This window comes from Paracoccidioides brasiliensis (assembly GCF_000150735.1).
Source record: "Paracoccidioides brasiliensis Pb18 unplaced genomic scaffold supercont2.3, whole genome shotgun sequence".
Lineage (NCBI taxonomy): Eukaryota > Fungi > Ascomycota > Eurotiomycetes > Onygenales > Ajellomycetaceae > Paracoccidioides > Paracoccidioides brasiliensis.
Genome location: NW_011371360.1, coordinates 2387445 through 2407385, shown reverse-complemented (window position 1 = coordinate 2407385; position 19941 = coordinate 2387445). Strand labels below are relative to the sequence as shown.

At 45.3% G+C, this 19941-nt stretch overlaps 8 protein-coding genes across 8 annotated transcripts; 3 read left to right on the top strand and 5 right to left on the bottom strand.

Annotated features, from left to right (window-relative positions):
* Nucleotides 1–1528: 1528 nt before the first annotated feature.
* Nucleotides 1529–2945, top strand: PADG_03104 (uncharacterized protein; the record flags this gene model as incomplete). Its single annotated transcript, XM_010760432.1, has 4 exons — nucleotides 1529–1838; nucleotides 1915–2539; nucleotides 2655–2719; nucleotides 2815–2945. The coding sequence occupies 4 exons, from the start codon at nucleotides 1529–1531 to the stop codon at nucleotides 2943–2945; spliced, it is 1131 nt and encodes a 376-aa protein (XP_010758734.1).
* Nucleotides 2946–3807: 862 nt separating this feature from the next.
* Nucleotides 3808–5462, bottom strand: PADG_03103 (uncharacterized protein; the record flags this gene model as incomplete). Its single annotated transcript, XM_010759961.1, has 2 exons — nucleotides 3808–5161; nucleotides 5230–5462. The coding sequence occupies 2 exons, from the start codon at nucleotides 5460–5462 to the stop codon at nucleotides 3808–3810; spliced, it is 1587 nt and encodes a 528-aa protein (XP_010758263.1).
* A 582-nt stretch (nucleotides 5463–6044) lies between these two features.
* On the top strand, nucleotides 6045–6425 carry PADG_03102 (uncharacterized protein; the record flags this gene model as incomplete). Its single annotated transcript, XM_010760431.1, has 1 exon — nucleotides 6045–6425. The coding sequence occupies one exon, from the start codon at nucleotides 6045–6047 to the stop codon at nucleotides 6423–6425; it is 381 nt and encodes a 126-aa protein (XP_010758733.1).
* A 2548-nt stretch (nucleotides 6426–8973) lies between these two features.
* On the bottom strand, nucleotides 8974–9709 carry PADG_11542 (uncharacterized protein; the record flags this gene model as incomplete). Its single annotated transcript, XM_010760699.1, has 2 exons — nucleotides 8974–9194; nucleotides 9550–9709. 2 exons carry the CDS (start codon nucleotides 9707–9709, stop codon nucleotides 8974–8976), a joined length of 381 nt encoding a protein of 126 aa, XP_010759001.1.
* Nucleotides 9710–10705: 996 nt separating this feature from the next.
* On the bottom strand, nucleotides 10706–11062 carry PADG_03100 (uncharacterized protein; the record flags this gene model as incomplete). The annotated part of the gene is made up of 1 exon (XM_010759960.1): nucleotides 10706–11062. One exon carries the CDS (start codon nucleotides 11060–11062, stop codon nucleotides 10706–10708), a length of 357 nt encoding a protein of 118 aa, XP_010758262.1.
* Nucleotides 11063–15061: 3999 nt separating this feature from the next.
* PADG_03099 (uncharacterized protein) lies at nucleotides 15062–16853 on the bottom strand (the record flags this gene model as incomplete). The annotated part of the gene is made up of 3 exons (XM_010760430.1): nucleotides 15062–16242; nucleotides 16326–16525; nucleotides 16621–16853. 3 exons carry the CDS (start codon nucleotides 16851–16853, stop codon nucleotides 15062–15064), a joined length of 1614 nt encoding a protein of 537 aa, XP_010758732.1.
* Nucleotides 16854–17275: 422 nt separating this feature from the next.
* Nucleotides 17276–17998, top strand: PADG_03098 (N-terminal protein methyltransferase; the record flags this gene model as incomplete). The annotated part of the gene is made up of 1 exon (XM_010760429.1): nucleotides 17276–17998. The coding sequence occupies one exon, from the start codon at nucleotides 17276–17278 to the stop codon at nucleotides 17996–17998; it is 723 nt and encodes a 240-aa protein (XP_010758731.1).
* A 425-nt stretch (nucleotides 17999–18423) lies between these two features.
* PADG_03097 (uncharacterized protein) lies at nucleotides 18424–19906 on the bottom strand (the record flags this gene model as incomplete). Its single annotated transcript, XM_010759959.1, has 4 exons — nucleotides 18424–18674; nucleotides 18782–18898; nucleotides 19073–19372; nucleotides 19654–19906. The coding sequence occupies 4 exons, from the start codon at nucleotides 19904–19906 to the stop codon at nucleotides 18424–18426; spliced, it is 921 nt and encodes a 306-aa protein (XP_010758261.1).
* Nucleotides 19907–19941: the final 35 nt, after the last annotated feature.

Sequence of the window (19941 nt, the reverse complement as noted above, 5' to 3'; positions counted from 1 at the left end):
TGAGAAAGACGATGTTGATTGCAGTCTACACCGGAAAGGATGCTCCAAAGGAAGCAACATAATTTATAATAATGGAGTAATCTGGAATGACAATTTTTTCCTCCTTCTTTCCTTTCATCCTACTCTTAAGTGCATGACGATTCTTGTTATTTTATTTTATTTCATTTCCAGTACCCTCGAAATCCACGCGAGCGAGATAACACAAGGTCAGATCATCACTGTATACTGCGAGGCTTGATGACAGCAAAGTGGATTCGATGATGAACGTGCAACCACCTGGAGTCGGAGTTTATCCTGTATCTCTTTATGTTTTCTCATTTGTTATCTGCTGTCAAAGCTTCTCCATGTCGATACGAACTTCCTCCTGAGGGTTTGCAGAAAGAGTCCCGCCTGTTCTCTGATTCATTGCATTTGAACGATTTTTTTCTTCTCTTTTTTGTTTCCCCGTATGGGCTTAATAGAATGGGTCAGGTCCCGCATATCCGCATCTGAAAAGTTAAGGCATAGATAGCATAAGCTCCCGCCGGCGGTGGCTAGAGTTGTTTTGAAGTTTCCTGTCCGCCTACACGTCTATCTTTCTATACCAGAAGTATACCTTTGGCAGATGGGGAGATCACGATCAGGTCAGCGTTTGGCGTGCATCCAGTTCAACAGTGTTCTTTTCCTTGTAGGATGTGTTGTGCATGTTAGTTATTTCTTTTACTTTGCCACACCTGAGCCATTTACCGTACGTCATTCATCTTGCCAATAGATGGACAAGAAAAATTACAAGGAAGTCTGCATAGAGTAAATTCTTCCATTCTGTTTTGCTGCGCTTGTTGCTCTTTTCTCCTCCCATTTATAATTCCTTAGAGCCAGTTAAGCATGTCAAGTCACAATAACTAGTTACAGAGATGAATATCCACAGTAAACACAGCTTCCATTCTCTTGCTTCAAATACTGCAATATCTTCACCCTAAAACAGGTTGATCATCATCAGTTTGAGCGCAACACGCCCTGGACTTCATTCCAGGGCTCTCCTATTTTCAAAGCAGGCCCTTAGCCTATCAGCTGCCCTGGAGTGTCAAAGTACTGTACATGTTCCGGGCTGGACATGTCTTGCTGCAGTGAATCTCTGGAATCCCGGTTCGATGTGATAAAAACTCTCAACCGGGATATTCGAGTGCAGACGCGAAATCGATTAATCTTAATTTAAACCGATTTACGCGTTGTTTGGCAGACACGCGCAAAACCACCGCAAGATTCGAGCGGGGAACACGACTAGACAGGGAATCGAAGGGCGACCGCCTATCAACATGAAAGATTCACTTGTACGGAGTAATTGCTGGGGATTAAACGAAGGGATTAAAATTAGTTTTTAACTGACTCCGCGGCCGAGTCAAGGGTTGTGGATCTTTCTTGTATTTCCAACAATCTCTTTTGAAGGTTTTTTTTTTTTTTTTTTTTTTTTTTTCAACTAAGTTACTTCTGTCACTTTTCTTGTTACGAATGAACCTACTCATTCCATAATCAACGAAATAAAATCATCATGTCCAGCACTCCAGAGCCTGCGAACAAGAAGCGCGGTCGACCAAAGAAAGTTGTGGTCGTCGTAGCACCGAACAAGTCCTCCGCAGGCACAACCGCAGCCGCATCTACAACTGCGAACGCTGCCATACAAAGATCCAGCCCAACATACACGAACAATCCAAACCCCGCTACCACCACCACCACCATAACTCCACGCAAAGCGTCGACCAAAGCCCATCCAGCACCAGTATCAGAGATAAACCAGACAACTCCAGCAGCAATTAGGGAGAAATCCAGTGTGACGAAGGGCTGCCCGACCCCACTGAAAAGTTCCTCCGCACCCGTCCTCATCTCCGGATACTGCTGCTAATAATAATAATAATTGGGCTGATATTGGATCAACAGGCACGAAATCCCCATCTACCACCTCCACATCGAATCCACCTTCCCAGCTATCCATCAAGTTCCAAACGCCATCCACACAGTCGAATCCCCATTCGGCCACCGCGGCGATACGTGAGAAGCAGAAGTGGGATAGGAAGCAACAGGTGGGAGCGGGAGCTGGGCCTTCTACCGTTCAGGCTAATGGGGATATATCATCCCGGGCCAAGTCTGCCAGGATTGAGAACACAATTGTTGGACAGGGAAATCAGGGAGGTCTGAGGCCACAGCCGGAGACGATTCCCGTAAAACCCTTCGTTGACGGCGCTGCGGCGCAAGGTTCCAACATCCTCAACTCCCTGGCGGCTAGCAACAACAGTAAATCAGCAGCAGCAGAGGATAAGTTTAATAGAATTGCAGGGTCCACAGGGTCTACGACAAACATGGCCCCTCCCGTACGCAAGTTCTCAGCATCCCCTTCCCAGCAGTCGTCTTCTCCACCTCCTATCAAACCACCGGCGAAACGCGCCTCTCCTCTTTCGGCACAGCGGCTAAGCTCACAAAGATTGGAGCCGGCCCAGGCGCAGGCTGAGAGTGCTAAACTGCGAGATATCAGGCAAACGAAGCAGTATAAAACTCTGGCGAGACGGTAGGGTCCTTATATCTCAGGGCTCCTTCTTGAAAAGCGCTTTCTCCTCCAATCTCGATTTCCCATTCGTGTAAGAACTAGCTAATATTCACTGACGAACGATCTGCTTCCCCAGATGGACATCCGCCATGGTTGCATTACCGATCCTAATATATACCAGTTATGAGCTATATGAACGAGGTAAGAGATGATGCAGACTCCCACATATTATCATTATTATTAGAGTCTGCCATTGGGGAGTTGCCCGTTCTAAACTTGGTTTTGAAAACAATCAGTGTTCGCCAATAAACCCCCGCGCAGCCTACCGGGAACCAACCATTTCCCACCCGTGAATGAAAACTCCCGTTCTCCATCGCCATCGCCATCGCCAATCACGCCCTCATCAGCATCGACGACGGAAACCTGAAAATTCCACTTCTTTAGCTGTTCAATTTTTTTTTTTTTTTTTTTTTTTTGGGAAATGGTGCCGGATTACTCTCCTCGGGTTAAAAAAATAATAATAATAATTTCCTTCTTGAAGTTACATATTCATTACGGCTTTTATATCCTCCGCTCTTCCCCCTCTTTCTCGCAAATCATGAATTTTTATTTTATTCTATCTTGTTAACAGATTCCCTTGTGTATTAACTAACTTTACTTTCTTCTTTTTCTGTCTGTTCTGATATAGATTCTCGTTTCTTATCCCTCTTCCTCCCAACAACTCACAACTTAAATCCATGCATGTCTGCGTGTGTATATGTGTATTTATATATATTATGTTCAGGTAATATTTGACATGGTGAAGATCTTTACGCAAATAATTTTTTTTTTTTTTTTAAAAAAAAAATACTCCAGCTGTGCTTTCTTTCCAGGGGCCGTATACATTGATAGAGTTTGTGCTGTAGCTATTCCAACATCCACAAGAGAAAGACGGTCGTTATATTATCTATTATATCTAGGCTTCTTAATATAGTACAGATGATACTAAACGCGAATGGTCTAAAAAAAGGGGGGGGTGGGAAAGTATGGGATTGGAGGTAGTAACCAATGTGCCCGAACATCACGAAGTAAGAAAGAAACCAACAGGTTGAAGACACAATGGAAATAGCCAGAAAAGCAAAGAACAAAACGCTGCAAAACGTTCGTTTCATCAGTATCATCAAAAATAACCCAGGATAATCAAAAATCATTAAAATCAATCCGAAATCCGTCAGTGGGCACCCTGCCATTGCATGAAAATCATTATTCAAAATAATAAGAGAACAAAAAAAAAAAAAAATAAGGATAAATCAAATAGAACACTTCTCCCAATCTCCTCCTGCTCTCGCATAACTCAACCCCTCCACAAAATCCTTCAATCGACATCTCCCCAGCGAATCAACCTTGCACCCATGCAGCGGCACAACGCGATCATTAATCACCACACGGACCAGCGGCTCCCTCGCCACGGGCGTCGAATCACATTCCATTTTCTCGATATACGCCCTGGCAGCGAATGGGACTATCCAGGCGGCTGAAAACCCCTTCGTCTCGTTGGGACCCTGCACAGTCGAGTTGGACAGTGGCTGTGTGCCATTAAAGACGCCCAGGGCTGTGAAGATGGACGTCATCGTGTTGTCGTGGCCGAAGTCAGCGTACAGAGGCAGCCCAAGCGGGAATGTTTTCGGGTCAGAGTCCAGCGTGTGGTTGACGGAGGTTGAATCGCTGACGGGCTTGTTAGTTAGGCGGGAGATTAGCTCGTTGACAAAGCCGACGCCTTGGCTGGCCCCGAGTGGGTTGCCGGCTCCGAACCCATAGTATTTCCCTAGGGTGTTGTAATAATCGTACTGCGTCCACTCTTCATTGCTGAAGAGGTTACATAAGGGGGAGATGCTTCTCGCGTCTGGTGTGAAGGCCACAGTGTGAAAGGAGCAGAGGTCCATTAGGTGGACAATATCAGCGATGTCGAGATTGGAGCCGATGAGATGGGAGCTGAAGCGGTTGAGGATCGGAGAGGCGAATACTTTTGCAAATTGCTTCTGGACGATGTGGGAAGGCTTTATTTCTTCGAAGAGGTCACAGTTGCCGTGTTCGAGGGTGTTGTTGGAGCCAGGGTCCTCGCTTAGTATAACGGCCACGGATGGTTTGGCGTCCCTATCCGTTGCAGTTGGGTCACGTAGTTTCTCCTGGTAGAAGCCTTCGATGAATTTCTCTGCAGATACAATAACCCGTGGTGATCCAGAAGCACGGATGAAAATCTTGGATTTTTTCGTTAGATGTTGGTAACGGCGATAGAATTTTATTCCCGAGTCGGTCAACTGGGACTCTCCGAATGGAGTGAGATCATCTGTTTGAAGTTGATAATTGAAGGTTTCCAAAACTGCGAATTCACCGATGTATGTCTTTGTGTGATCCTGGATGCGTTTAATGAGTTGCGAGTAGGTTGCAGATTTTTTTTTGGTTGGATACCTTGCCCCATGCCTTGAAAGGACTTGAACGAAAGTAACTGTGCAACCAACGGGAATATCTGGAGAGATCTCCGAGGTGGTGCGTAGAGAGAAAAAAGGGGTGTATTGCCCCCAATGTTGAGAGTATTCTTGGTGGCATTGGTATCCATTCTGCACTGTGGTGCATACCAAACCTCTACCGGAACTTTTGTAGACACTGTTGCATGCAAAATCAGCAAACATTCAACTTTATCCAAGGTGGCTGTATTTATTTAATTTTCTTACAAGGCGACTATAAACCCTCCACATATCAGCATTAAGATGAGGACAGCGGAGACTGCAACGCAGCGATCCTGCAGATATGAACCCCTATCTTTCAGACTACAACGTGTCCATCGGCGTCGATCAGAATCCCCAACATCAGGCGATGACGGCGATGCTCTTGATTCAACCCCACGTTCTGATTCGTCGTCCGCATCATGAAGCGCGAGCAGCGCGGTTCGGTCGTTCGCTTCCATTGCACGGTTCTTTCGTGCGAAATGAGAAAACAGGCCTCTTCTCCAAATATATAGTCGCCAAAATAAAGAGTACGACAGCTCCTACCACCCATCAACCATCATAGAAGCAACAGGAATGAATGATATTCTTCTTCTATCCCATGAAACAGCGAACGTTCCATTAAAACGAAGATTCACAATGACCAATGGAAGAAAGAAACAAAAAACAAAAACACAAAATTGACCAAAAAAAAAAGAAAAAAAAGAAAAAAAAGAAAAAAAAAAGAGGGAGACAGAGTGAGTGAGAGACACGTTAACAGACGGTAGGATAAATGGCAGCCTGAGGGGGATGTTTAATATATAAATCAATATATCTTGATTGTTTTCGCTTCTCGAGCTTCTGAAGATTATATACTATCCCCGCCAATTACGTGTGTCGCAAATGGGGGGGTTAACGTAAAACCTTCGTGGAAGGGTGGGGGTCACGCGGATATCATGTGATCACCACATCTTCAATTGAATTCCAATGCAATCCAAATAAGTCGTGGATGAATCTTTTGGATGCGCTGATACGAATAAACCAAGGCTTAGTTGTATTGAAGGATGGCCCAGCAGAGGAATGGCGGCCAATGTCACTCTGGAGAGGGGTCCTGGAATTTACAGGCGAGGGAAAGAAAACGCTGCCCGAGGACGAAAAGGGGGATGGATGATAGATGCAGAGACCACTGGACGGGGCAAGCAACACACTATGTTAGCGGCGTCAAAGAGGAGAGCGTTCAGACCGGGCAAAAACCGGGCACAATGTGCGTTGATCAGGGGAATGAGGGGATATTGCATCGTCCCTCCTCAGGGAACCATCCTACCAAGGGGATAGATACAAGGGCGATGAGCACTGCTGACAAGGATAGTTTCACTGCCCGCTCGCAGCAACAGAGCTTTTTGCAAGAACCCACAAGTCCAGGAGCTAAAAAAAAAACCCTGTGAGAAATCTGCAAAATCTGCAAAAGGAGGGGAATCCCTCTGAGGAAGAATGAGGAGGAGGGGGAGGCCAATCCATGAAGTAAAATTCAAGGAGGAGGCGGCAACACACAGTGTCGGCATGCCAACTCAGCATGTGTCACCCCAACATCAGTCCGGCCGGTCAGACATGTCACCTGACTGCTTCTAACCCTAACAGTTAGTTTTATCAATGGTTTTTATTTTATTATATTTATTTATTTTCTTTTTGATTTCTCCCAGAGAGAGGGGAAAAGCCCAACTGCCCCAGGAGAGAGTTCCCACGTCTGCAGAGCGCAAGGACGGGGCGTGTGGGACTGTTTGGGCAATTGAGGGGGGCCATCTCAGTCAGTCAGGTGATATCAGGTCTGCTTGCTGGCAGCAGCTGCGGGGGAAAATAGGGGGAAAATGCTTGCATATCAATGGGGGGAACATATATTATGTGTACCATACACAGCTGCTTACAGAGTTAGCCTATCGAAGGCATTAACTCGGCTAATAATATATTGATTGCTTGCTCCTCTTTGCATGCTCTCTTCTCCCAGTCTTTTCTCTGCTATATTGCTCATCCCCAATCCCCACTTCGGAACGCACAATCGATAAGACACATGCAGCCCATTACATTGACCAGATATCCAGGGAAGCGGCCCAGAGGAAAGGGGAAAAAAAAAGAGGTGAAATATCAACATTCTAGATACAAATATGCTTCCTTCTGGGCGCAAAACACGGGGCTGAATTAAAGTGAAGAAAAGAAGAAGAAGAAGAAGAAGAAGAAGAAGAAGAAGAAGAAGAAGAAGAAAGAAATATCTGCAAGGAATGGGAGCGATTCCGGTGTAAGAGATTGGGACAGGGTAAACGAATGACAACTTCGTATTACGTGCACAGGCATAGCAGAGAGAAAGAAACAGGGGGGCAAGTAAAGGGAAATAAAACACGAGGTGGTAAACAAGAAAGGGGAAACCGTCAAAAATCTCCCAGCCAATGTTAGCAATAAAGATTCCAAGAAAAATCGCTATTACAGTACAATAAGGCAAGGTGAGGAAGCATGGAGATATAAAAAAAAAATTTAAATAAAACTACGAAACATGAAACGGAATGAGGCAGAGGACAGGGATAACACATTAAGGGAAGGCAGGAATATAATTTTGAGAGGAAACAAAATAAATCAAATTGAAGCAAGGGATGGAAAATAGCAATAACGAAAATCAAGGGAATGATGTTTGCAATCACAAACCACCTGTGCCTCCCAGGGTATCAATAAGTAAATAGAAAGAATAGGAGGAGTGCAGGTCCTTTTACCCAGTCGATATTAACCCCAAATGTAAAACCACCGCCATCTGAACGACACGCCCAGACATTAAAGCCGGAAACAAAATAAAAGAACTAACTCAACATCGGAGTGCTCAAAATCAGCTGGTCAAAAACGAGTGATGTGTTGATGAAGTAAAGCTTGAATTAGAAGGGAGGAAAGGAGGGAAGTAAAATTGAAATACAGTCCAGACTTCTGCACCTTCCGCTAGCCCCAAGGTTGCCCTCATCTTACCATAATACATGTTATGTTATGACTGGCTTCGAAATTGATATGGAGCGGGGGGGTGTGGGGATATCTCAATAGCCAGCTACTGTTGCAATGTTGCATAAGTTGAGCTCTCTGTTCTCTGCAGCTAACTCGTTCAGGTATCTTCTAGCTTGTCAGGGAGGTGTCAGCAGGACAGCCCGCTGGTCACGTGGTATCTGATCAGATCAAAACGCCGTTTGACACGTAGCTAGATCAATGCAACAACAACGTTCTCATCCCACCTAACTAACTGCTAGTACAATAAGTGGTAGAAAGAGAATTTGCACGGGCTGACCAAGCGACTACATGACTCATTCGACTATATGACTCATTGCCGGATCCTGACACAATCCTGACAGGGGGGGGAAAACTACAAAAGAAATGAAGAAGTCAAAACAAAAGGTTTGCCTTTTCACATCTCTCAAAATTTGACAACGAGCAAAGAAAAAAAAAAGGAATAAAAAAGAAAAGAAAAAAAAAAGTGAGAAAAGAAAAGAAGAAGGTTGAAAAGAAAGAAAGGAAAGGAAGAAGAAGATTGAAAAGAAAGAAAGGAAAAAAAGAAAAAGAAATCAGAAAAAGAGAAAGAAAAGGAGAAAACTCCTCAAAACGCTGGTACATAGTAATCAACGAATGGGAACATGTCACCGCTGATTTTGAGGAAACGGATGCACTCTGCTGTGAATTTATACCTATGAGCCAGGATTCTAGCTCCTGATGTGAGGGTTTCTTAGAAAGTAGAGATATGGTAGGGTGGTCTCTGGAGCAACACATGTTCGACGGAAACAGACCTGGCAAACCTGGACGAGCTGCTTGAGAGATCCAGGAAGCTGAGACTGTTGTGCTTGTTGGGAATGGGTTCGAATTTTGTGGGGGGGGGGGGGGGGACTTGGCGAGAACGTGCCTATCGGGGCCTCTTCGTTTTATTGGTTCTCACATATCTGACTCTCCGTCAGATTCAAAAACAAGAGACTGGGGTTGCTAAGCTATACGGTCCAATCCCAGATCTCTGCCATACAAGGCTTTGAAAAAATCTCGTTCCGCGCGGTAGAAACCCCTCGCCTCCGTTAAAAGTTTAATGTCGTCCTCCTGTCTCTCCGATTTCTGTTTCATCTCGTTCTCGTTTAGTTTTCTTCCTTTCCCGAAAACTCTAGGAAGCAGCACAATTTTCAATCGTTTCTCCGCCGCTTTCCAAGATCCAGCTTCAAAATCAGTTGGAATGTTCGATTGTGATGATTGGATCCCTTATCGAAGAAAAACTGCTCTGTGCGCTTACGAATGTGCAAGAAAAACCGCTATTCTGCGGCGTTCGACCCCAGCTTTCTTCATCAGTGAATGGGACGCCTATATGCTGGGGTGGAAGTGAAATCGGCTGCTGGAGCAGATTGGTTCGTGGATATATATATATGAGCATGCGAAACCTGGAGCAGCGGGCTGTATGCTGTCTGTGCCATATCTAAGGTTGTGTTCTGCGGTGCTGGGCCTTGTCGTCCTACAACAGGACACGAATCGCCAGGGAAAGTAGTTGGACGGTGGGATAGTTGGGACATGAAATACCGCGTTGATTGGAGTTCATCCATGAACGATCGTACCAGCGAGTCCCATACGGCTGAGGAACGAAGGGTTTTTGCTCCACAAGCATGGTACCACGAACTGCGGGTGATATAGCCGTGAGTATATGGCGTTGTGGTACTGGTGAATATGGAGTTAAACCCATAGGGGATGGAGTGGCTGGTGCATGGGTGGAAGGAGAAGAAGACGTATATGGATTGGTCTCCAGAAGATCACTTGTTCCCTGCCGGGGAGATGGGACTAAATCCAAATTTGAGAAGGGGTTAAGGATGATTCATCCCTATGGAGGGAGTTATTGAAGGTGGAAGGAGAAGAAGACGTATATGGATTGGTCTCCCGAAGATCACTTGTTTCTGCCGGGGAGATGGGACTAAATCCAAATTTGAGAAGGGTTAAGGATGATTCATCCCTACGGAGCGAGTTATTGAAGGTGGAAGGAGAAGAAGACGTATATGGATTGGTCTCCCGAAGATCACTTGTTCCCTGCCGGGGAGATGGGACTAAATCCAAATTTGAGAAGGGGTTAAGGATGATTCATCCCTATGGAGCGAGTTATTGAAGGTGGAAGGAGAAGAAGACATATATGGATTGGTCTCCCGAAGATCACTTGTTCCCTGCCGGGGAGATGGGACTAAATCCAAATTTGAGAAGGGGTTAAGGATGATTCATCCCTATGGAGGGAGTTATTGAAGGTGGAAGGAGAAGAAGACGTATATGGATTGGTCTCCAGAAGATCACTTGTTCCCTGCCGGGGAGATGGGACTAAATCCAAATTTGAGAAGGGTTAAGGATGATTCATCCCTATGGAGCGAGTTATTGAAGGTGGAAGGAGAAGAAGACGTATATGGATTGGTCTCCCGAAGATCACTTGTTCCCTGCCGGGGAGATGGGACTAAATCCAAATTTGAGAAGGGTTAAGGATGATTCATCCCTATGGAGGGAGTTATTGAAGGTGGAAGGAGAAGAAGACGTATATGGATTGGTCTCCCGAAGATCACTTGTTCCCTGCCGGGGAGATGGGACTAAATCCAAATTTGAGAAGGATTAAGGATGATTCATCCCTACGGAGCGAGTTATTGAAGTTCGCCATAACGGGTCTGGGGTTCCTGTCCTCCGTGCCACTACTGCCGCAGAAGTTCCCCTAGGCAGCTGTGGCTCTAGTGTTCGGAGACTGGTCATTCCGGTTCCAGAGAGGTGGTTCAGTTGTCATGATAGTTTTGTGGACATTGGGGGAAGGACTGTTAGATGGAAAATCTTGTGTATATGGTCGCTTTGATATAAGTTCCTGGTCTCTTCTGAAGGATTGCTCTCGTGTATCGGAATATGGACGCTTCTTCCCTCTCTCTTGAACACTCGGGCCCTCAAACGGTCGAAAATGAGAGAGTGATGTCAATGTGATATTTTCCTGATAAACTTCTGTTGAAGCTTTGCTCACGAACTGGGGCCACTGTAGCCCGGAGAAGTCGAGGAGGATTTGGGGGACATTCCGAAATCCCATGAGCAGCCATGATGGATGCTTCGAAGGAAGGCGATACAAAGAATCATGCTCAAACCAAATTAATACATCTTGAGGAGGACGAATTTGCAAGTCACTGAAGGCATATGCTCTCAGGGGGGTCGGAGGGTATGAGTGAGGAACTCAGAAAGAGCTTCAGCTCAGATGCATCAAAGGTCTTTCAACTTTGCATGAAGAACGTATGAGAAGCCCAGCGAAGGAGCCAAATAACTTGATTTCAAGTGAAGCAGAGAAAGCTTGATCTTTAAGGAGGGGAGTCTTCAAGAGATCAATCATTAAAAAAACAAAAGAAGGGGATAGGGAAAGGTGACAGTCGATCAGGAGAGTGCGGACATCCACCACAGTTAGATCATCAGCACTTCGGTTTATCGCTGGTCATAGGCCCGTCACACAAACACAACACAGCCTTGGAGACCAGTGGGACCGGGGACCGCGGGAAGGCTTTGGTGAGCACTGAGGAACAATAAATGCCCTTAACAAAAGCAAACACAGAAACAGAGCCTAAGCCTCAGACAATAGGGCTGCTGATGCATGGAAGGGTGCCCACGAGAATGGTTGAGGGGTGGTGATAGGACTATATCGGCGCGCTAGGTGCCTACTCGAGGCCGGCAATTGGGCAAATAGTTTAAGGCCTTCGAGAAATCGGCGTGAATGGTTTTTGCTGAAAGATCGTTGCACAGTCCGTCGTTTTTATCCTTCGACGGTCCATCCCAGCTGTTTTGCAAGTGACCCACCCCGATTTTGGACTTGTTAAGTAGTAAGGGACTTGGAAGTCGATGGTCAGTGACGCAAGATTCGGTAATAAAAAGAATAATATGTATGTATGTACAGTACACGCTGGTCTTGCTGTTATTGACGTTAGCCATAAGCGGCCTGTGAGTATCCAATGTTATTTGCAAAGATCCGCCGTGTCAAACTCCTTAGCTTAGAAAAATAGTCAATAACTACTACTTGCGTAAGTAATTTATTATTAATTTCAGTGGGTTCATTTCAGCTTGTTTCCTCTTCTTTTTCCTGGTCATTTCACTTCATTTATTTTATAAATACAAATATATATATATATATATATATATATATATTGGTTTTTGCTTACCCGCTAGTTGTTGCGAGTCCGCCGCGCTACTTACCTGGGGAATACTCTGGACCATGTCCCCCTCAACACCGAGCAGGGTCTTGTTATTTTGACAATGCCACTTGTGAAAAAGTGACAAAATTACCACCCAGAGAAACAAGTTCCATGACCGTTAAAATGTCTTGCAACAAATTGCTTCATGCTGCATGCGTAGTAATATCTAAATGCGTTTGGGTCAACTCTGACACATCTATCAAGGGTAGCGATTAAGTTCTGAGGTACTGAGGTGATGGTTCACGAGATGACACAGGGGCAAAGCAAAGCATCAAATGCAATTCTTGCATGATGGTGGGCAGTCAAGATTAGTTAGCTCACAAGAGCAGATAACAATGCAAAAACATAAACTGACCATGGCAGATACTTGTTTCTGTGTGTCCTGGAAATCCACGACCCCTTTCTTCTTCGATTTCGTCCAGGTCGGTGTCTGACACTCAAAACTATTTTTATTATCGTTCTGATTCGATAACCATATTGATTTGCTCCCCTGGGACCAAAGAGTTTCTGATGGCATTGGAAGCACGCAATGAATCCCTTAATAAGTATCATTACCAAGTTACCCTCCGGCGGCTTGGGCAGCTTTCTCTGCTCCGGTTCAAACCAGCACAAGGTGGGTGTTGAAATGCATTCCCCACATAGAGTGCTGTAATCGGGAGACGATAATCATTTCGTTACGTTGCAAAAAGCATTTGCTAATGCCCACCCAACATTCAACCACCACCCTCAAAAGTTCCCTGGTGGAAAATTCTCTTCACGTTAACACTATCACTTTGACCAGGCCTTGCGGAAACTCTCCAGAGAGCACATCGCCACACTGTCAATAGAATGCTGGGGTAAACTTCGTAATCGGTAAAGATGGAGGACAATCGAATGCTATGAGAATGGGGAATACTGTTCGAGTTGAAGGTTATATTAATACAGGCTTCACAAAGCTGGGGTTTTTCTAACTTTGACATTAACCCTCAAGCGTGTGATTTTTCTCATGTCGCGAGCGTCTCGAAATCAACAAGCATTCTCGAGACAGTGAGAATGACAGAGAGAGTGACCAATAATAGATTTAATTAAATTAGACCGAACCCATCTCCGCTTTCTGTTGGAGCTTAAACCTGTCGTTTGCAAGTGTACTCCGTACCTGCTCTGTACCATTTTTGGTGATAAAATATAGTACGGCGTCCATCCATGCATATGCTGCCATGATAAATTGAGGGTGTAAAACGGTGATATGCCCTTTAGGTCTCCTCGTTGAGCAATGTTATTGGTGCCCATAACCTTGGAGATTTCTTTGTCAGTTTCCTGATATAATAAAATATTTCATGGTTCCATCGATCAGCAATATTAATTTAGATCATCCGTCAGTCCAAAATATGGAATTCTTGGTCGCCTCTTGTGTCGTATTGGATGTACTGCAGTCAGTTTCTATGCTATGTATTCCAATTCTCCACAACACCCGGAATGAGCCGTTGGCAGTAACTACTTAGTGTCGGCTAGGGCTGTGGGAGGAGATTTGCCCCTTGGGAAAAGGTTCACATCAAGGCTTGAAAGGCCCTGTACACTGTACATGATTTACGCATAATTTATCCATTATTATTTCATTGTGTTTTTATTGAGGTAAATATTTTCACAAGCTTCATCAGCTTTACTGATATTATTTTATCTATCTGGTTTCTTATTCTTATAGGAATTATTCAAATTATCATTGAGTTTATATTATTATATTAGTTTATGCAAAGAAATCTAAATAGTTATCATCAATACTCTGTTTATCCTTTTCAGTATTTCATTCTCAGAATATACTTAAATAATTTATATTCAGTATAAAAAAAAATTCAATAGACCAGTCATCAGTTTAAGGCGCTGATAACTGACTGCTGCACACGGCTGGCTGACGTTACCCGACTTTCACGGTACGCCGTATGAATTTCCCTTATAAAATTACCCCACTCGGACGTTGGGCGTCCACATCAATGTGGCGGGGACAATGGCCAACGGCCTCAGAGCCTGGTTGTCTTACATCTTTGACGTGGCTATCAATCCAAAAAAACTAATTGGCCATAAAAATTGAAAATTTTCCAGACATTCTTGACACAACCAACAGCGGTGAATGAGCATGATGTGATGAGACGAAGGTTCCTTGTTCCGTGGCTGAAGGATTATGGAACTTCGAAAACCCCCCCCCCATGGAGTCATCCCGTACGTATGTGGGTGCAGGCAGCATGTACACACGTTGCATCGAATAGAACTGCCGTCTGTCACCTCAGGAGCATGAAATAGCGGTCGGTACTAATACACCTGTGCACTGAAGAGCTTCCATAACTCAGGAACCAATTTAATGCCCCCCTCAACAGCAAAGAAAAAAAGGCTATTAAGAGAAATGCACCTTGGCATCCCGGGGCGTCCAGAGGAGGAGATATGGGAAAGAGGAAGAAAATTATCCGCAAGAATCTACAATTTAATTCCATCCTCAGATTATTCTCTGTAATGATATGGTGCAGCAAAAAAAGCATGGCTCAGGTGCTCAATGTTCCTTTGACAGAATTGCAACATACAAACACAAGTGAACAATCAATGAACAGATTAAATGACATGGGCAGCCAGTGAGGTGTGCAAGAGCTGAAGTAGTTTTAAACCTTCATTGGCATCAAGATATAGTAATATTTCATTCCTATATGATATAGTTATAAGCATTGTCATCATTCATTGATCGGTTTTAATGGAGGAGATTATTCCAGTGGAATGAAACATTTATTTTCCCCTTGTCATAACCCGGAAAATATCCATCTCAAGTCAGTCCATTCAAAGGTCCTGGTTCTCCTTGATCAAATATAATGTCTTACAAAAAATAAAAGTTCTCCTCACAGCACGGTTCCCATGTTAACATGCACAGCTTTGGTCTGCGTGTATGCATCCAATCCCGCTTCACCCAACTCACGTCCAATACCGCTTTGCTTCACTCCACCAAATGGCACACGGAAATCGCTGTCGTTGCTGCTGTTGATCCAAACCATGCCAGCTTCGATCTCGCTCGCAACATAATGCGCGCGTTGAATATCCCTAGTGAAGACGGCTGCACCAAGACCATACGTGGAATCATTTGCCATTCTGATAGCATCCTCTTGAGTCTTAAAACTCGTGATAACAACAAACGGGCCGAAGACTTCATCACGGTAGACCGTCATGTCATCCTTAACGCCAGTGAAGATGGTGGGCTCGATGAAGAAGCCTTTTCCATCCCCAACATTCTTGCAGGGTACACCCCCAGCGACAAGAGTGGCACCTTCAGCCTTAGCACTTTCGATGTACCCGAGTACCCGCTCATATTGGGACTTGGTGATTTGCGGGCCCTGGAAGGTGTCATCGGAAAAGGGATCGCCGATTTTGCTCGTGGAGGCGACGACCTTCTTGAACAATTCGACAAATTTGTCGTGGACGGTGTCCTGAACAAGGATGCGTGAAGTGGCCGTACAAATCTGGCCCATGTTGGACATAACACCAATATGTGCCCATTTAGCTGCTTGATCCAGATCAGCATCCTCGAAGACTAGGAGCGGGGATTTGCCGCCAGTTTCTAGGGTGATATTTTTGAGGTTTGCGGCAGCCATTTTCATGATTTCGCGGCCAGTGGTTGTGGAACCGGTAAAGGCAATTTTGTCAATGTCAGGGTGGCTGGCGATTGCCGCTCCTGCATCTCTTCCAAAGCCATTGAGAATGTTCACTACGCCAGGAGGGAAGCCAGCTTCCCTGATAAGGGTCGCAAGATATAGAATGCTGAGAGGAGTCTGCTCCGCAGGTTTGAGGACGACTGTATTTCCGCAAGCTAACGCAGGGCCCAATTTCCATGCTGCCATTGCCAGAGGATAGTTCCAGGGTATGATCTGACCAACCACGCCAATGGGCTGGCGTAGAGTGTAGGCAAACTTTCGGGACGAAGTACTTATGGTGCTGCCAAATACCTTGTCGGCAAATCCGGCGTAGTACCTGAGCGTCTCTGCGACTTCTACGCAGTCCTCGTCGTGCGCAACGGAAAATGGCTTGCCTATACACATACACCAAGGATATTGTTGAGCACAATATCAAACAAGTTAAAGGCCAAACAGTCGTTCTAAGGGTGATCCGTACCGTTGTCCCAAGCTTCGATTGTAGCTAGGGTATCTATGTGTTTAAGGACAAGGTCTGACAGTTTGACAAGCAGCTTTCCCCTATCTGTTGGGGAGAGGTCTTTCCATGTGGGATCCTTCAATGCCTTGCGAGCAGCTTTTACAGCAGCATCCACGTCCTGTTCGCCAGCTGCCTCAACGTCCGCGATCTTGGATTCATCTCTATGGCATCCAGGCGTCAGGAATTATTCCAAAAAAAAAAAAAAAAAAAAAAAAAAAAAAGAGCTACCCAACAGCCTGAGTTTTGGTAAACTAACGTGGGATTGATCGAGGTGATCTTCTTTCCGGACCTGGCTTCCACGAATTCGTTGTTTATGAACAATCCTAGAGGTTGGATATATTCGAGGCCATTCGGCGCAGTAAGTTTCTCTGAGAGAACAGACATTTTGGAACCTGTGCTGGAGAGATATCTGCCAGATATAATTGAACTTGACGCTGAAATGAACAGTTTTCGGGAAAGTCTGCCAGCCGGCAGAATGCGTAAGCGCATGGGGGTTGTTCTTAAATAATGCCGAGGGCCAGGATGGTAAAATGGGGCAAAGGCAATATGCCCCCAGTAAAACCTTACATTAATAAGTCATTGATACGTCTTTGCTCTTTTTCCTTGCCCGTTCTCGGGGACATGCAGAGTCGATGACGTGTGTGGAGTGTGGTTCAATGGTGACCCCGCGAGCGAAGCAACTCAACCAATCAAGGGCAAGCGCCTCTTGGCCCCGCTCAGCACCAAACAACAGAGCTTCCACTGCAACCGTTCTTGTGAACAAATCGTCACGGATATCCAAAATATCAAACATATGCTTTATGCTTCTAACGGTCCGGCTCCACTGCTCTGCTCCCACCCCTTCAGTTTCCCATATCCTCCGCCTTGACACGTAACTAGCGGCAGTCTGTCTGCCGAGCATTTCCTGTGCCATGGCAGATATGCAAGCAGACCCCGAATTGGAATTGGACGAGCAACCTGACTCTCGCATTGACCACGCCGCCTCTATCGAGTACTGGAATTCAGTCGCCCCAACACCCAGTGGCATGCTTGGTGGCTACCCCCAAGTTTCTGCAATTGACCTGCGCGGCTCCTCCGCCTTCCTAGCCAAGGTTCGTCGGTTAATACCTTCAACCGGCTCTGGGAATATCAAGCTAGGAGTTGACTGCGGTGCTGGCATCGGTCGTGTCACTGAGGGCTTCCTAAACAAAGTATGCGATATTGTGGATATTGTCGAGCCTGTTGAGAAATTCGTCGACGTAATCAAACAAGGGAAGCTATACAAGGAGGGGAAGATCGGCGACATATATATCACTGGCCTGGAAAATTGGACACCAACGAAGTCTTACGACTTGATCTGGCACCAGTGGTGTATGAACCATCTCACGGATGCTCAGCTGGTGGATTGTCTGGTCCGGTGCAAAGATGCCCTGTCAGAAACAGGATTGGTGGTAGTTAAGGAAAATATTTGCTCGGATAACACGCGAGATCACTATGATGACGTGGATAGGACGGTCACCAGAACCGATGAAAAATTTAGAAAACTGTTTCGGCAGGCAGGATTGAAAGTATTGTGGTCAGAGGAGCAAATGGGATTTCCACAGAGATTAAAATTATTGCCGGTCAGATTTTGGGCTCTGCGCCCTGAGACATGAAAGAGTTGCCACTGTGGAATGTCATGTATAGATCTGAAATATATAATTAATACTAGCAGCACATCTCCTGTCTCACGGACACGTAGCAGCCGTATATAAGTGAAGGCATCCAAGCTAGAGGAAGTTGGAAGTGAAATGATTTTGTGAATCGGTCGGACTCTTTAGCACCACGAGATGGAAGACTTGTTGGGCAACAGGATAATATGGCTGGTGAAAAGCTACGGATTGGATCATGGCCAAATCTCCACGAGTGGGCTGGGAATTCGGGCAAGCATCAGGTAAGAAAAACACCCGGATACCTTCAAAAGTAAATCATCTTAATATATGGGATATACAGCGGAAGCTAGGAGATATAATAAGACACGAAAAATTCTGCCCAATCCGAGTCGAGAGGCTCTCTTGATTGCAACTCAGTCACTCACTTCTTACTCCTCTCCAACCAAGCTCATGATGAATTTCCACTCATTCCTACTCACGACCGACACGCTCAACCGAGACTGTTTTGTCATCTGCATATTCTCGAGCGGCCCACCTGGTTTCGCGTATGACTTGAGTTCAGCCAAGGTGATCAAATCCTTGAACTTGCGCCTGAACTCCACGTGTACAACCTCCCATTTGGGATTCTCGCGGCTGGATTTCTCGTCATAATACGGGTGTGCTGGATCGAATGCGGATTCTTTTTCAAATCCCAAGCAAGAAAATTATTAGAGAAGGAGTTTTCAATTACATTTTTCCCACATGATGTTATTCTTCTTTCTTATTGCCCATTCGGGATATACGCACCGTCAACAGAATGTTCCCGGACAATTTCCATTATTCCAGCAATTCCGGGCACTTTGCAATTTGAATGATAGAAGAAAGCCAAATCTCCCTTCTTCATGGCACGCATATTATTTCGTGCTGCGGAATGGTTTGTTTAGTCTCAACGCAACGCGAATGATACTTTGGGTCAATATTGAACTGTTGAACCTACCGGTAGGATTTCGAACGCCTTTTTGAAAATTCACATTAGAGTAAGACTTGATAAGCATCCATAGACCCGTAGAAATATTGGGTATTGCAGAGGGCTCTCACCATCCCACGGCTCCGGCTCCTTCGCCTCTCTCAAATCATCGATTGAGAACTTAACATCAACGCCCTTTTCAAACCTTGATTCGGGCTCTGCCTTCATAAGCCAGTAGGATATGCCATCATCTTCTCCTTTATCGTCATTCTGGTCACTATCTGGTGATTTGTTGGCTTTTGATTCTGTCGTCATCCCATGTGCAGCAACAGCAGAGATTGTTTCGGATCCCCTTCTTCTCTCCCTTGCAGCTAATTTTTTATTCCTGGAGCTTGATTTTGAGGCTAGAGCGGATGAGCCAGCAGCGGCAGCTAATGTTGCGGACGGTAGAGTAAATTGGTGGGTTAGCACATAATAAAATATTGCTCGAACAGACATATAACTGGATAGACAAGGAGAAAGTGTAATCCACTCTGCTACAAGATAGATCGTTCGGATATCTTTTTCAATAATTGAATCGCAGACAAATAAAAATTGAGGATGGGATGCATACACATATGGCCGTCTTGAAACACCTGGCGTTCCCTGGCCCAGAAAGAAAAAAAGTAAACCGAAGTTAGAGACGAAATGAGACGAGAAGGGATGCTCGAACCTTTTTCATCTTTTGTATTTCTAGCATTGGCACCACCAGCACTGTTCTTTTTACTTTTCAGAAACGATGGTAGTGATTCCTCGTCAGCAATAGACGCACGACTGGTTCTTTGGGGCCGGGATGAGGCTGCAGTTTCTGCTACAGGTGAAATAGAATTGATGCAGCTCAATCGTGGCTTTTTCTTATCTCTTTGACCAACACCATTTAAAGCGGCGGAAGAAGCGGCGGTTGATTGACGTCTTTTGGGAGGCATTATGGATTTTCAGGGCTCGTACGATGCCAACAAGG